We start from the raw sequence: 16,067 nt of genomic DNA on the forward strand, positions 1-16,067 counted from the left end.
TTACTAAAGTGCCTAAGATCTTCAAAGACTGGAAAACACAAAAGCTCATCCTTCACCATGGCCAGTTTAAAAGACACTGCCTCAGCACAGTTTTTGAGAGGGAAAAGCCACTTCCCACCTAGTTTTAGAAAGGAATCCCGGGGTGTCCCCATTTTCTGTGGCGCACAGGAACATGCACGTATGAAGACACACAGAAAGGGCAAACAAAGCTGTAGCTACAGTGGAAAGGGTCTCTCCAGCACATTGAAGCATTTCGTGCACACCACGTTGAGATATGAAGGGAGTGGAGAATGGATTCTGTTCATTGGCCACTTGATGAGTAAATATGGATCAAATATGCTCCAGTGCTGGGAGTGCACTTTGAGTCTCCCCAGCACATTTAATTGTTGCTAAGGTAGCTTCTGATAAGAGATAAAAATGTTTGGGCTGGAGAGACGGCTTAGTGGTTAAGCACTTGCCTGTGAAGCCTAAGGACCCCGGTTCGAGGCTCGGTTCCCCAGGTCTCACGTTAGCCAGATGCACAAGGGGGTGCATGCATCTGGAGTTCGTTTGCAGAGGCTGGAAGCCCTGGCGCGCCCATTCTCTCTCTCTCCCTCTATCTGTCTTTCTCTCTGTGTCTGTCACTCTCAAATAAAAAAAAAAATGTTTGTCTTCTCCATTCACCCACAATAAAACCAGTATTTCACAATGAAACACTGTCACCATGCATCTGGCTTTATGTGGGTGGTGGGGAATTGAATCCAGGCTTTCAGGCTTTGCAAACAAGAGCCTTTAATCACTGAGCCATCTTTCCATCCCCCTTTTCTATGTTGATGTCAATTATTTCATTTTCCTCCATCATTCAGACATATCAAAGGCCCAATACTGCGCAGGTAAAGACAGCAGCTGTGAGGTCATGACGCAATGGCCATCTCATATCCAGGCACTGTTCCGAAGCACCATGCCTGGCTCAAAATACTTTTTTAAAAAAAGAAAATTACTGTTGAAGATGAGTCTATGGGGATATGCGTTCAAACTAATACCCAGGTAGTTTAGCTGGAGCCCAAAGTTCAGAGCAGTGATTCTCTAACTGTGAATGAGAGCAGCCTGCAGTAGGCGAGACCATGTCTACTTAGGAACAGGACAGGAAAGGCTCATGCTTCCTTGGTCACAGCAACACCACACTGGGGTTGCTTCTGACAATGCCAACTACACGGCAGGGTTCATGCAAAGCCATAGACATGTCCACGCAGGAAAGGCTGTAAAAGTTAAGTCAGAGTGGGCGTGGTGGCACATGTCTTTAATCCCAGCACTTGGGAGGCAGAGGCAGGAGGATCACCATGAATTTGAGGCCACCCTGAGACCACATAGTGAATTCCAGGTCAGCCTGGGCTAGAGTGAGACCCTACCTCGAAAAACAAAACAAAACAAAAAGCTGAGTGAGAACTGCTGTAGTGGGTGGATGTCAAGGTAATGCCACACACCTTAATCTTGCTTCACTAATTGTGTGTGTGTGTGTGTGTGTGTGTGTATGTGTGTGTGTGTGTATGTGTGTGTGTGTGTGTGTATGCACTTGTGGGTACATGCAAGTGGAGGGCAAAGGCCAATGTCAATGGTCTTCCTCAATCTGTGTGGTATTTTATTTTTAGTGATATGTATATGCCACTGTGTGTGTTGTAAGAATGCATGTGCACGTTTGTGCAGACATAGGTGTCTGCGGTGGTTTGGTTCAGGTGTCCCCAATAAACTTAGGTATTCTAAATGATAGGTTCCCAGCGGATGGAGATTTGGGAATTAACACCTCCAGGAGGTAGTGTATTGTTGGAGGGGGGCTTATGGTGCTATAGCCAGTGTCCCCTTGCCAGTGTTTGGCACACTCTCCTTTTGCTATTGTCTACCAGATGTTGGCCAGGTGGTGATGTCCACCCTCTGCTCATGCCAACGTTTTCTTCTGCCATCATGGCACTTCCTCTTGAATCTGTAAGCCAAAATAAACCCTTTTAATCCAAAAGCTGCTCTTGGTTGGGTGATTTTTGCAAGCAATGCGGACCTAACTTCAACAGTAAAGTTGGTACCAAGAGTGGCATTGCTGCTAGACACCCGACTGTGTGGCTTTGGCCTTTTGGAGCTGATTTTCAAGAGGAATGTGGCAGGATTTGAAACTTTGGCCTAAGAGATGCCTTGCAGTGCTGTAAGTACAGCTTGATGGACTATTCTGCTCAGAGCTGAAAGGCCAGAATGCAGTAAGAACTATGGACTGTGAGGTTTGGTTTATGAGGGTGAGAAAGAGCTTTGTCTGTACTGGGCTAGAAGCAGTTTGAGAGCCTTGCTGTTATGGCTGTGTCCTGAGAAGCTGTGCAGGGTGGCATTGCATAGAAATGGACTGGTGTGAGCAGAGGGATATTGCACAGAAATTAAATCTTTGTCCTAAAACTTCTGCCTATTCAGCTGCAATTTTATGAAAGATTACAACCTTTGAGATTGGGTCAGCTGACCTGCACTGGGGCAACAAGAAAAATGTAGACTCTTTTGAAGGGGCCTGAGTGATCAAGGTGTGTCCTGTTCTTCAAAGTCTGCTTTATTTGCCCCCTGGATTAACAAATCAGAAACCTACCTGGTATTATGGAGTATAAGAAATGCAGGAAAGAGAGAGTCATGGAATTTGCAACATGGTCTTGTGTTTTGGAAATGGCCATGGGCAGTGGAAAGCAGGTTTGCTGGTTGCCTTCATGGAGACCCCATGGGGCCATGAGGATGAACTGTGGATTGCAGTGGAGACTCAATGTAGGTGCTGGGACCACGAGATGGCTGCTAAGGAAAGCTGCCGGCCCCGATGAAGTTTACCAGGGCTGTGAGTAGCCTAGCTGGAGGGGCAGAATTGGAAAGCCAGAGACTTGTTGTTGGTTAGAATTATCAGACTGGGAGACTTGTCACTGACTAAATTTCTTGGACTTGAAGCTACAGAGTTTGATGTTGGTTTAAATCTTGTATTGGTTGAATATTTCTTTGCTGTGCCCAATGCCATCTTTTGCAGTGTGAATGTGTATTCTGTGCCATTATGGGTTTTTGGGGGAACTTTTTGGTATAATGCTTCAGTTTAAAGACCTTGGATTATGGGGATATTTGAACATCATTGGGATTGATAAAAATTATGGTGACTTAAAGTTGGATGAATGCATTATATATTATTTATTATATATATTTATTATATATATATATTATATTTTATATCATGCATGGTTATCAGTTTATGGGGGCCAGAGATTTGATTCAGGTGTCCCCCCTAAAGTTAGGTGTTCTGAATGCTAGGTTCCCGGCTGATGGAGATTTGGGAAGTAATTAACACCTCTTAGAGGCAGTGTATTGTTGGGGGCGGGTTTATAGGTATTATAGCCAGTTTCCCCCTTGCCAGTGTTTGGCACACTCTCCTGTTGTTGTTGTCCACCTGATGTTGGCCAGGGGGTGATGTCCACTGTCTGTTCATGCCATAATTTTCCCCTGCCATCATGGAGCTTTCTCTTGAGCCTGTAAGCCAAAATATGCCCTCCTTTTTTTTTTTCTTTCCCAAAAGCTGCTCTTAGTTGGGTGATTTCTGCCAGCAATGCAATCCTGACGACCACAGTGTCCTCCTATCTCATCCTTCTGCCTTATTTCCTTGAGACAAGATCTCTCACTGACTCTGGAGCTCTCCATATTTTCAGCTAGACTGGCTGACCAAGAAGCTCCTACAATCCTCTCTGCAGCCCTCCGACCTGGGGTTAGTTACAGATGTGCACAGCCTCTCTTTGCCTTTTACATCGGTGCTGGGAGTCAAACCTGGGTCTTCATTCTTGCATAAGTTCTCTTACCAAAGCAGCCATTTCCCTAGTCCTCACTTTTTTTTTTTTTTCGAGGTAGGGTCTCACTCTAGCCCAGGCTGACCTGGATTCAGTATGTAAACTCAGGGTGGCTTTGAACTCACAGCAATCCTCCTACCTCTGCTTCCCAAGTGCTGGAATTAAAGGCATGTGCGACCATGCCTGGCTTCTTTTTTTGTTTTTGTTTTTTGTTTTTGTGTGTGTGTGTGTTTTTCAAGGTAGGGTCTAGCCCAGGCTGACCTGGAACTCACTCACGCAAACTCAGTGATCCTCCTACCTCTGCCTCCCAAGTGTTGGGATTAAAGGTGTGTGCCACTACACCCAGCTAATATAGCTTTTTTACCTATTGAAGAAATAATGCAACCATGCAAGAGCATGTTACTGACAAGCACCTGGTCAAGTTAATCACTTACTTGTTAGGAAGGGATTTGAAGTGATAGTCATTAGCAAGATCCTAAAATTCTTTTGTATTTATTGAAAACAGGCAAGTAAAGTACCTCCGAAAGACTGGCTGGTAATACTAGCTTTCTGCTGCTGCTCCAACAGCCCACCTCAAACAGAGGTTCACATTCAAAACTATTACTCTGTGAGGTACAGGGTTGGAGGTTAAAAATTCTGGCCCAGATCTCAGTGGGCTGAAAACCAGGTTCTAGCAGGGTCATCCCCCTTCCGGGGGCACAAAGAGAGGTTCTGTCTCCCAGCCTTTTCCAGCTCCCACAGGCCTCAGGCACTCCTTTACTCGCGGCCCCTTCCTCCATCTGCAAAGCCAACAATGATGCCTTCTTCCATCTTTCACTCTCCTCCAATGCTGACACTCTTAGGGTTCCTTCTTTCACCTCAAAGGAACCCCTTTGGCTGCACTGGTGGGGCAGTTGTTTGAATTCAGCGTCTCCCATAAACTCACGTACTTGGTCACCAGCTGGTGGCAGTTCTGGAAGTGGATCCTTGCTGCAGGAGGTGCATTCCTGGGGGCATGGCTAGGGGTGTTAAAGCCAGGTGGCCCTTGCCAGAACTCAGCTCACTCTCTTGGCAGTTTCTGTCAGCTGCAGTGGCAAGATTGTGAGGTCCAGCCTCTGCTCTACCATCTTTTCCCTGCAATCAGAAAGTTTCTCCTTGAGACCATAAGGCAAAATAAGCCTTTTCATCCCAACAGATGTTTTGGCTGGGTGTTTTGTCCCACAAGGAGACAGTAACGACAATCAGGCCAACAGAGCCTCCAGATTAACCTCCATCCCTCAAGGCCAGAGGATCCGTCCCTCAGTTCCAGCTGTAACTTTGTGGGAAATGAAAACGTGTCAGACTATTTTCAAGACGAAAGTCAGCTTAGACGCAGTGCTGACCATCGGGACACGCTGGGCCCCTGCAAGGGCCTACTTGTCAGGCCTCCTGGTCCTTGCACCTTCTGAGTTAAAGTTCAGAGTACAGAGACATTAATATCCCAGTTTGCTGAGACACCTGCAGACATGCTGAAGCCCGTGTACCACGCTGGGGGAGAGAGGAACTCATGGAAGGTGTTTGTTAAGAAACAGAGATGGGGCTGGAGAGATGGCTTAGCGGTTAAGCGCTTGCCTGTGAAGCCTAAGGACCCTGGTTTGAGGCTCGCTTCCCCAGGTCCCACGTTAGCCAGATGCACAAGGGGGCGCACGCGTCTGGAGTTCGTTTGCAGAGGCTGGAAGCCCTGGCGCGCCCATTCTCTCTCTCTCCCTCTATCTGTCTTTCTCTCTGTGTCTGTCACTCTCAAATAAATTAAAAAAAAAAAAAAGAAAGAAAAGAAACAGAGATGTAACAAGATGTCCCTGAAAGACTGTACTGCCTAAGCACCAGCCAGTGAAGAAAAGGGGGGACATGCCAGGGCTGCAAGGCCACTGAGGAATCCTGCTGGAGCTGGGCTGAAATCCTCCTCTCTGTAGAACAGATGACAAAAAGCTGGAAAAAGCCACACTGCATACAGCTGAATGGGAGAGAGAGAAATCACCAGTGGAGATAACAACAATAGACACTGCAAGCCTAAAGTTTGGTGAGTCAGGCCAAATGAGTCAATGGGTGCAATAGTGGCACATCTGTTATGGGGGAAACTAGCTGCTCTCTAATTGGATGAGAGGCCCACTCCATGGGAGGGAATATATCCCTGATACTGAACTACAACAGGGGTAGTCATGAGCCCTAGGAGTGTAACATCAGCTAGCATATGGCTGAATGTATGTACTGTGCTCACCAAACTGCCCAGTAAGAACTTCTCTTACCCATATATTAATGCTACTCACACCTTTTCATTAGAGAGCTTTCTCTTTTCAGATGGCAGCGACCTTGGGATGACTCAGAAGGCACCATGGTGCTGAGAAGAAGTGACAGAGGAGTGCTCAGCACTGAAACATCTCTATCACACCTTCCATGGCTCAGGGTCCATTGTGGAAGAGGTGGCGGAAAGAATGTAAGAGCCAAAGGAAGGGTAGGACTCCTTACAACGTGCTCCTCCAGAAACAAAATGGCCTGGATATCCATGACCTCACAGTGCCTGACACTACCTACACAAGACCATCATAATAGGAGGAAAAGATCAAAACATCAAAATAAAAGACTGATTGAGAGGGGGAGGGGATATGATGGAGAATGGAGTTTCAAAGGAGAAAGTGGGGGGAGGGAGGGCATTACCATGGGATACTGTTTATAATCATGGAAATTAATCATAAAAAATAAATTAAGAGAAAAAGAGAAGGGGGAGGGCCCCACATCAGGACTGCAAACAGTGCTGCCCTGTGTGCTCGAAGGGCACACCCACCACTCTGTCTTGGTCAGCACCAACCTTGTGAGATCGTAAGACAGAGGCCTTGCCCTCATTGCTCAGTGTCTGGTGAAAACGCGAATTCTCTTTTGCCATTTAACTTCATGTGCTCACAGGCTCTGCAATGAGGACACAAACTGGTTTGTTTGCAGCATCAGTCAGCCAATCACACGGAAATTCTACATATGAAATACAAGTGTGAATGTACATTAAATGTACCATAGGTTAATTTTGTTGTTGTTTTTTCAAGGTAGGCTCTCAGTCTAGCCAAGGCTAATCTGAAACTCTGTCATCCCAGGCTGGCCTTGAACTCATGGCGATCCTCTTACCTTGACCTCCCCAGTGCTGGGATTAGAAGCATGCTCCACCACACCCAGCAACACAGCAGCATATTCTTATGACAGCTCAGACATCTGCCACTCAGTTGCTTTACACTGCAGAATTTATTTTCTTTTATCTAAATAAAATCTATTGAGATGGCCAGATCCAAAAGGACCAAAAATGCAGATATAAAATGAACTATACAATATTACAAAACAGTGGTTGTATACATGTGTGTTTATATATTCGTGTATTTGAAAACACATATGCATACACATGTTGTGTATGTATGTGTATATTTGTGTATATGTAAACACGTATGTGCACATGTTCTGTACATGTATATATTTGTGAATATGTAAACACATGCACATGCACACACACTGGTATGAACTCGAGTGCCTCTAGGACATTGTCACAGCACGAGGCCTCCCAGGAAGGTAGCTCTTATAGGCTGGGGCATGTTTATTTATGACACCCGGCTGAGGCCGAGGCTCTTCATGACGACAACAGAGGCAGATAAAGAAAGTCCTGCGTCCCAGGCCATTTTCCCTACTCGTTTTCTTCTAAGCATTTTCCTGTTTTGTTTTGTTTTCTCAAGGTAGGGTCTCGCTCCGGCCGGGCTGACCTGGAATCAGTCTCAGGCTGACCTACATTGCACAGCCATACTCCTACCTGAGCCGCCCACGTGCTGGGATTAAAGGCGTGCGCCACCGTGCCCAGCCATTTTCCTGTTTTTGTCCTTATTAAGTGTCCTGTGTCTTAAGGCATGCCACTGTGTGAAGTGATCAGAGGAACACGGTCAACCCCGACCCCGGCACACCAGAGCTGCAGAGGACCCCCCCGCCCAGCGAGACGGGAAACCGCGCCCGCGCTCCTGCACCCCGGCTTGGCTGCTTCGGAAGGGGTCACTGGCAAGTGTGCCCCCTGTCCTTGCTGAGGGCCAGGTGCAGTCCACAGCAGACCTAGAAGACAGGGATGTGGTAGTGACGGTCATCCTCCGTCAGCAGGGAGATCTCCGGCCACTCCCTGAGCGCCTCCTCTGGGTAGCAGACCGAGAAGTCGCTGGAGTTGAACCTGAACAGCCGGAACACCTTTATCTTCAGCTCGAGGGAGGATCCGAGTATAAGCATATCGATCTGGGGGAGGGAGGGGGGGAGAGGCCGTAAGCCCACGTCCTCACACTCACACCCCCCACCCCGCCGCGGGGCGGGGTCTCCACCGTTTATGAAAAGGCCCACTTGCTTAAAGACACACTCATAAAATACGTGGGCAGGGGCAACAGAAAGAACACTGCTAGCCTGAAGAAATCAGGAAAAAGTCATGTAGACAAAGACAGGAATGTTCAGGCCAGGCGTAGCTCACACCCATGATCGCAGCTCTTCAGTCTGAGGCAGGAGGACTGCCAGGCAGACTACACTGTGAGGTCTACACCCACGCGGGACAGGGGACAGGGAGGAAGAGATGGAGAGATACTAAAAATTGCATTCTTTTAACCAGTTTGATCTCATTTTAAAATCACTTTGGTCTAACATGTCAGGTAAGGGCTGGGAAGCGGCTCGGCGATGGCATGTTGCTGTGGAAGCTGGGGGACCCGTGTTTGCACCCCCAGAACCCATGCAGAATGCTGGGTGCAGGGGCACACGTCTGTAACCCCAGTGTGGGAGATGGGCACAGGAGGGTGCCCAGGGCTAGGTGGCTAGCTTGTGTGCCCATACAGGGGCATTCTGGGTTCAGTGAGGCACCACCTCAACAAAAGGAGGAGGAGGGTAATAACGAAAGACGCCTGGAGCACGCCTTCAATCCCAGCACTTGGAAGGCAGAGGTAAAAGGCTCACAGTGAGTTCGAGGCCAGTCTGGGACCACGGACTGAGTTTCAGGTCCACCTAGACTAGAGTGAGACCCTACCTTGGAAAAAAGCAGGGGCCAGGGAGAAACACACCTGAGTTCAACCTCAGGCACACACACATGCCCACATGCATACAAACACATATACACATTGCACACACCACACACACACACACACATACTGGTTCACCCTGTAGGAAAACAAACAGAAGTCCTCTATCACAGCAGGGAGAAATATTGCTAACCTAATTGCTTGCATTAGGTCATCAAATGCTTTCTGGGGTAACGTGGCTCTTCCACTGCATTTCCCGGCCAGCACCTGGCTGGCGGGCGTGGCTTCGAGAGCCAGCACCCTCCGAGCCCGGGCACAGGGCAGCGCGTCTGCACCGGGGCGGGCGAGGTCGGAAGCCACGCCTGCGTGGAGGTTCGACCTCTGCGGGACCACCCCGGAGACCCCCGGCGGCCTTGGGCCGACTCTGCCCCACTCGCCTGCTCGAGTCCGCACGTGTCGCCTATGGCGTTCAGGTGATTTATCATGAAGCTCAAGGGGTCCGCCGACGACTCCCGGGCGAAGAGGCGGCGGAAGGGGCCGCCGCTCGCGCGCTCGTGGGCCTCGGTGACGCGGTACAGCACGAGGAACTTCACGGCCTCCAGCAGCCTGCGCTCCAGCGCCGCGTCGGCGAACAGCGCGCCGCACGCGCCTCCCCGCCGGCGCGGGTCCCTGATGGCGCTCAGCTCGGCCCACTGCAAAGACATCGGGGAGCGCACGCGCACGCACAGGCCAGGGCCCAGCTTCCCTTGATCTTTATCCCTAGTGTGAAACCTATGCGTCGTTTTTTGGGACATACTGCTGCTGGTACTTGCTAAAAGTCTGCCAAGTACTTTGCATTTTAGCTATCTTGTGGCACAGCTGTGCGTAGTGCATACAGAATATGGTGTGTGGCATGCACGCACGCCGTGAGCACATGTGTGTGCAGATGTGTGAGCCCGTGCTCACACATGCCCAGGTCAGGGGAGGACGCGGGGACTCCCCTCTATGGCTCTTCCAGCTTCCCCCCCCCCCCCCCCCCCCCCCCCCCCGAGTCAGAGTCTCTCACTGCATGTGGGGCTGTGCTTTCATCAGCAGCCAGACCGGGAAGCCCAGACTCTCCTGGGTGACCGCTGCAGAGCTGGGCCTACAGGTCCTCATGGCCAGGCCAGGCTGGGGAAGGCAACTTAAAAATGTCTTACTTTAGGACTTACAGATCTCTTAGGTTGAAATCAGGTGATAAATCGGAAAATTGGGCAAGCCATTTAGAGTCAGTGTTCTGAGCACTCATTTTTTTCTGTACAAACGAACTTTGGAGGTTTAAGATTTTGGACTTTCTGATGCTATCACAATTTCAAATACTTTTGTTGTTGTTGTTTTTCTTTTTCTTTTTCTTTTCTTTTTTTTTTTTTTTTTTGGTTTTTCGAGGTAGGGTCTCACCCTGGCCCAGGTTGACCTGGAATTCACTATGCAGTCTCAGGGTGGCCTCGAACTCTCGGCACTCCTCCTACCTCTGCCCCCCGAGTGCTGGGATTAAAGGTGTGCACCACCACGCCCAGCTCAAATACTTTTTTACTCCTTCATCACCCTCAAGCCCTGTCTTCCTCTGTCTCCCCTCTCCTTGGCGCTTACATGTTTACACACTGCTGTTTATGTTTACCCATGTTTACATGTCAGGTGCCTTTGTTTACATGTTTACACATGCCTGTTTACATGTTCACACATTTCTTTATTTTTACATGTCACACTGTCTCTTCCTTCTCTTCCCTACCCCTTTCCTCTCTCTCTTTTTATTATGTTTTTATTTATTTACGAATAGAAACAGAGAGAGAGAAAATGAGCATGTCAGGGTCTCCAGCCGCTGCAAGCTAACTCCAGATGCACGCACCACTTTATGCATCTGGCTTTACATGGGTCCTGGGGAACTGAACTCAGGTCATTAGGCTTTGCAGGCAAGTGCCTTAACCGCTGAGCCATCTCTCCCAGCCCTTATCTCTTTTTACTGGCTCTCACTCAGCATTTTACCTTTTTAGGTTTTGCCCATGTTTGCCTCAATTGATACACATACTCATAGATATTACATGCTGGGATCTATGTGTGGAAAAAGGACATGTAGTTTGGGGGTTTCTGAGTTTGGGACACCTTGCTTATGTAATTTTTTCCAGATTCATTTTCCTGCAAAGTTAATAATCCATTGTGAAAATTTTGCTGTGTAGCACAGTACCCATGCATGTGCGGATGAGCACCAGGCTGGCCCCATGTCTAGGCATTATGGACAGAGCAGCAGTAAGCACACTGAGCGAGTGTCTTTGCAGTGGAGTGTGGAGTCTCTAGGGTTGAGGCCCTGAAGGGGGGATAGCTGGTCATACAGCAGATCCATTTCCATTTTTTCTCAAAAACATTCACACTTATTTCCAGTGGTTGTGCTAATTTGCACTCCAAGTAAGTTAAAGATTAATAGATGAGAGAACTGTAGTTTTCCATTGCTTGCCTTTCGACACCGCTTGGCTCTTGTGTGTCTGTTTGTGGACTTGTGTGTGGACGGGCGCAGAGGCAGGTGCGCTCCCCACTGCACTCTCTCCAGCGCACGTACTGAGAGTCAGGGTCTCAATTTGGCTGCTACAGCTACTCAGCTTGCCCTGAGGATCTACCTGTCTTCACCTCCAGGGCACCGGGGGGCACCGGGGTTACAGGTGCACACTACCACATTGGCATCCATGTGGGTTCTGGGTGTCCAAACACACACAAGTCCACAGGCTGGCACAAAGTTGCCCAGACCCTGATTTGCCAGCCATAGCTATACTGCAGTGGAGGTCAATGTCCCTGCCCCAATTCATGCAATGAATGCCTAATCCAGGGTGACGGCATTCGAAGGTGAGGCTTTGGGGTTGTGATTCGTTCCCGCGGGCGGGGTCCCACAAGTAGAATCGTGTCCTTGTAAGAACCTAGAGAGATGGCTAGTTCTCCTGCTGTGTGGTAACACTGCAAGCAAACGCCTGCCTGTAAGCCAGGACATGAACCCTCAGCACATGCCACTCCCTGCTGCCCCCTGTTGCCAATCCTCCAGTTTACACAAGCGCAAGAAAGAAGTGTTTAAACCACCCAGTTTATACTATCTCGTTAAAGCAGCCTGAAGTCTACGTCACCACATACACTGTTTACTTTTATTATAAGAAACTAGTTTAAAACTATTTTTTTTTTCAAAAACAACCCATTAGACAAAATACCAAGCAAGTTGGCTGTCTAAAACTGTTTGGGACAGTTGGGTCAGCCAAAGGCTATCCCAGCAGGGACCAGAGGGACAGCACTGACAGACTCACTGTGTACCAGGCAGGTGGCAAAGCACTCGGTGTGGATGCACACACCCTCTCACGGTAACCATGCAGCATACATGCCACCCACAGGCTCCCTTTAGAGACACAGCCATGGCTCAGAAAGGTCCTTGCCCAGGTGAGGCAGCCAGTGTGTGGTAGGCTGGCACTCGTTCTAGTCACCACGGGTCTGTGTGATTACGAGAAGGCTGTTTTGGCATCTGTGCCAGCTCTAGTTACTGACGGGCTGCACGAAGAAGGGCATGTCAGGGCGCTTTGTCTACAGTTTGCCCAGATCTTTGTGGGAAACCAAGCTCAACACAGTAGATGGGCTGCCACAACCAATGCTGCTCTAGCTCATCCCTGGAGAGAAAGAAGAGCTGGGCAAGAAAAGGACCAGCGGCCAGCAGGAGGCGCTGCATCCCCCAACGTGAAGGGATCTGCTTGACATTATAGAAAACAGGCTCCTGTGGAATAGGAGCCGTCATCCCCCCAAGAACTCACCTGCATTTTCAAAAACTCCACACATTTACGTAGCTTCCCAAACACGTTTGGACCTGTATACTTCTCGGGTCCAAAACTGTACTGCTGGATCCAGTTGCAGCCTTGAGAGAAGAGCAGCTTTTCAGGAAGCTAAAAAGGAAGTAGACGTCGACAGTGGGTAGTGAGTCAACGTTCACTGCGCTCAGGAATACGTCACCGCAGCACCCTCATCTCACTCGGCCGTGTTCAGTTCACAAGACTACAAGAACAGTTAGGTAAAAATCCCACAGCCATCTCTGTTTTATATGCGTGGATCAAATGATCTTTTTTGTTTATTTTATTTATTTATTTATTTGAGAGCAACAGACAGAGAGAAAGAAGCAGAGAGAGAGAATGGGTGCGCCAGGGCTTCCAGCCACTGCAAACGAACTCCAGACTCCTGCGCCCCCTTGTGTGTCTGGCTAACGTGGGTCCTGGGGAATCGAGCCTCGAACCAGGGTCTTTAGGCTTCACAGGCAAGCGCTTAACCGCTAAGCCATCTCTCCAGGCCCTCAAATGATTTTTATACTATGTTCTTACTTATTCAGTTCGCAATCAATTTAAAAAACCGTAAATATAGAATTATGTCCACAGAAAACAGCCTTTTGGAAAACACCATACTTCCCTGACGTCACCCTTTGGAACCATTTGTAGTAGAGATAGGAGGCGGCAGGTTATAGAATGGTGAGCCATGTTCACGCTTTGCTAACAGGAATCACCTGACAGCTCACTTTGCCAGTATGTCATTGTTTTAGCTTTATAATCTCATTTTCCACTGTACGTGTAGGATAATAACTGCTCATTACACAGGGCTCTTGTTGGGATTAAATTCTGTATCCTGTACAGATCTAGTCCACTGTGGGTTTCCAACACATTTTCCCACATGACTCAGCTGGCTAAGGCTGGAGTTTCTATTTTATTTATTTCTTTTTTGTCCATAGTAACCAGCAGCAGGGCGAGCAGACTACATGCATTTGTTGAGCATTTACTAGATTAACCAGAACTATTACAAACATGTATTTAACATATACTTTCAATTTCTTTGTTCCTCCATCCTCCATCCTGAGGTAGATTGCCCTCAAAAGAAAAAGTTCAAGTTGTTTTCCAAGAATGCGATACCAGGGCTGAGGAGCTGGTTTGAAGGTTAAAGGTGCTCGCTTGCAAGGCTAATGACTGGAGTTCAATCCTGAGCACCCACGTACATCTGGCTGTAAAGTGACACACACCTCTGTAATCCCAATGTACTTTTAACATCAGGAGGTGGAGCCAGGATAGTACAAAGCTCAAAGGCGAGCTAGACTGACCTGTTCAGCAGCAAAACGAGAGACCCTATCTCCAAAATAAGGTGGCAGGGTGGGGGTGGGGGGGTGGCTCGATGTTTCAAAGTTTCTAAAACTTCTTTGCTTGAAGAGCCTGATGGCCCAGGTTCCATTCCCCAGCCACCCATGTAAAGTCAGATGGGAATTTGTTAGTGGTGTTAAGAGACCCTGGTGCACACGCATATGCATCCATACTTATACACACATGCAAGTAAGTAAGTTTTTTTAAAAGAAGGTAGAAGGAGAGGAATGGCCTCTGACTGCACATTGGCGTTGTGATATGCACATGGACATGCATACACACACACACACACACACACACACACACAGACAAAAAAGAATGCAATACCATAAACTGTTAGGAAAATAATAAACAAGCTACAGAGTGGGAGAAATTATCTATAAATCACATTACCGGTAAAGCACTTAAATTCAGAATACCTAAAGAATTCTCAAAACCCAACAATAAGAAAATAACATCCAATAAAAAGTAGACAAAAGAGGGCTGGAGAGATGGCTCAGCAGTTAAGACACTTGCTTGCACAGCCTGAGGACCTGGGTTCGATTCCCCAGTACCCATGTAAAGCCAAACACACAAAGTTGTGCATGCATCTGGAATATGTCTGCAGCAGCTAGAGGCCCTGGCACTCCCATTCTTTCTCTCTGTTTGCAGATAAATATATTTTTTTAAATAGGCAGAAGATTCTAAGAGAGAACACGGAGCGCACATGGGCACAGGGCAGTGTGGCGGCACCGCCCGTTGGGGAAGTGGGCCAAGGCCCAGCGATGCAGTGCACGCCTCCAAGGGTGCCAGGAAGGGCACGGGGTGGCTGCATGTGTGCCAGGGATGCGGGACGGAGCTGGTGGGAACACACACTCACGCAGGAACTCACCTCGGCGGCTCCTTCAAGAGTTCAATGTGCACCTGCCAAAGCCGCAGGGATCTAACCGTAAATAAGTCCTGGAGCCCCACAAGGAGAGGATAACCGTCTGTCATAAAATCTTGTGTAGGACTGCGGACTGCTCACAGCAACCTTGTGCTCAGTTGCCCAACAGACCCACATGTCCTTTGACTGGAGTGAGCAGACCGGGATGCGGACACGAACTGCAATACCAGGGACAACAGTCGCAAGCGCATGGCTAAGGAAAAGAAGCCAGATTCACAAGGCCAAGTGCTGGGTGACCCATGTATGCGACCCTGGAAACAGCCACGCCAGACACAGAAACCAGATGGGGGCCTGCGGGGAATAACTGCTGACAAAGGTCTAGGAGAGAACCTTGGGGCAACGTGCAGTGGAGCAGCTGTGAAAACCCACTGAAGCACAGAGCGAAAAGGGAGGTTCACTGAACCACCTTACAGAAGACAGATCCCCACCCCCCGAAAAGATGGCAGCATTAAAAACAAACGAACAAGACTGTGACTGCCTTACATGGCTTGTTTGCAAAGTGACGAGAGAGAGGAGTGGACTAAGTGACCTCCCTCAGTCTTATGACCTTCCAAGTAGAAAGCCACCAAGAGGTGACCAGGCGCTCCCGAGTTGCTGCGAGCATCCCCTCGTTCCCGGTGTGAAGTCATACCTTAACGATGTCTTTTTCTTTCATCCAGGATGGAAAAGCAAGGCCCTGGCTGAAAACCTGAAATAACACCGATCTGAGAGCGTTGTAGTTATCTCTCTTTACTTGTCGAATGCATTTGACATGGTGCCTCCAAAACAGCTCCTCATAGGCCTGTGGGAATAAGACAGATCTAATTAATCCCCCCAGAGAATTATGCTTCCAATGAGGTAGTGTTCCCCCCCACACAAAAAAAAAAGAGGAAAAAAGGAAACAATAGATTGGGCTGGAGAGATGGCTTAGCAGTTAAGACACTTGCCCACAAAGCCAAAGGACCCCGGTTGATGCCCGAGTGCCCTTGTGCCAGATGCCCAAGGTGGCGCACGTGTCTGGAGTTTGTCTGCAGTGTCTAGGAGGCCCTGGTGTGCCCATTCTCTCTCTCTCTCTCACTCTCTCTTCCTGCCTCTCTCTCTCCGTCTGTCAAATAAATCAATAAAATATTTAGTAAAAAGAAACGCTAGATTATGTCTATGCGTGTAATTTCAA

The 16,067-nt window shown here is 48.5% G+C and overlaps 1 protein-coding gene across 1 annotated transcript in view; it reads right to left on the reverse strand.

Annotated features, from left to right (window-relative positions):
• Positions 1 to 7,342: 7,342 nt before the first annotated feature.
• Otulinl (OTU deubiquitinase with linear linkage specificity like) overlaps positions 7,343 to 16,067 on the reverse strand; it is a 33,952-nt gene continuing 25,227 nt past the window's right edge. The window contains exons 8-11 of the mRNA XM_045132164.1: positions 15,546 to 15,695; positions 12,631 to 12,759; positions 9,277 to 9,531; positions 7,343 to 8,078 (exon numbers count right to left, since the gene is read on the reverse strand). Of these exons, the coding sequence (XP_044988099.1) occupies positions 7,905 to 8,078; positions 9,277 to 9,531; positions 12,631 to 12,759; positions 15,546 to 15,695 (708 nt within the window). The 3' untranslated portion in view covers positions 7,343 to 7,904. The remainder of the gene's footprint in view (positions 8,079 to 9,276; positions 9,532 to 12,630; positions 12,760 to 15,545; positions 15,696 to 16,067) is intronic.

The sequence above is a fragment of the Jaculus jaculus genome, chromosome 13 (genome assembly GCF_020740685.1).
Source record: "Jaculus jaculus isolate mJacJac1 chromosome 13, mJacJac1.mat.Y.cur, whole genome shotgun sequence".
Classification (NCBI taxonomy): Eukaryota; Metazoa; Chordata; class Mammalia; order Rodentia; family Dipodidae; genus Jaculus; species Jaculus jaculus.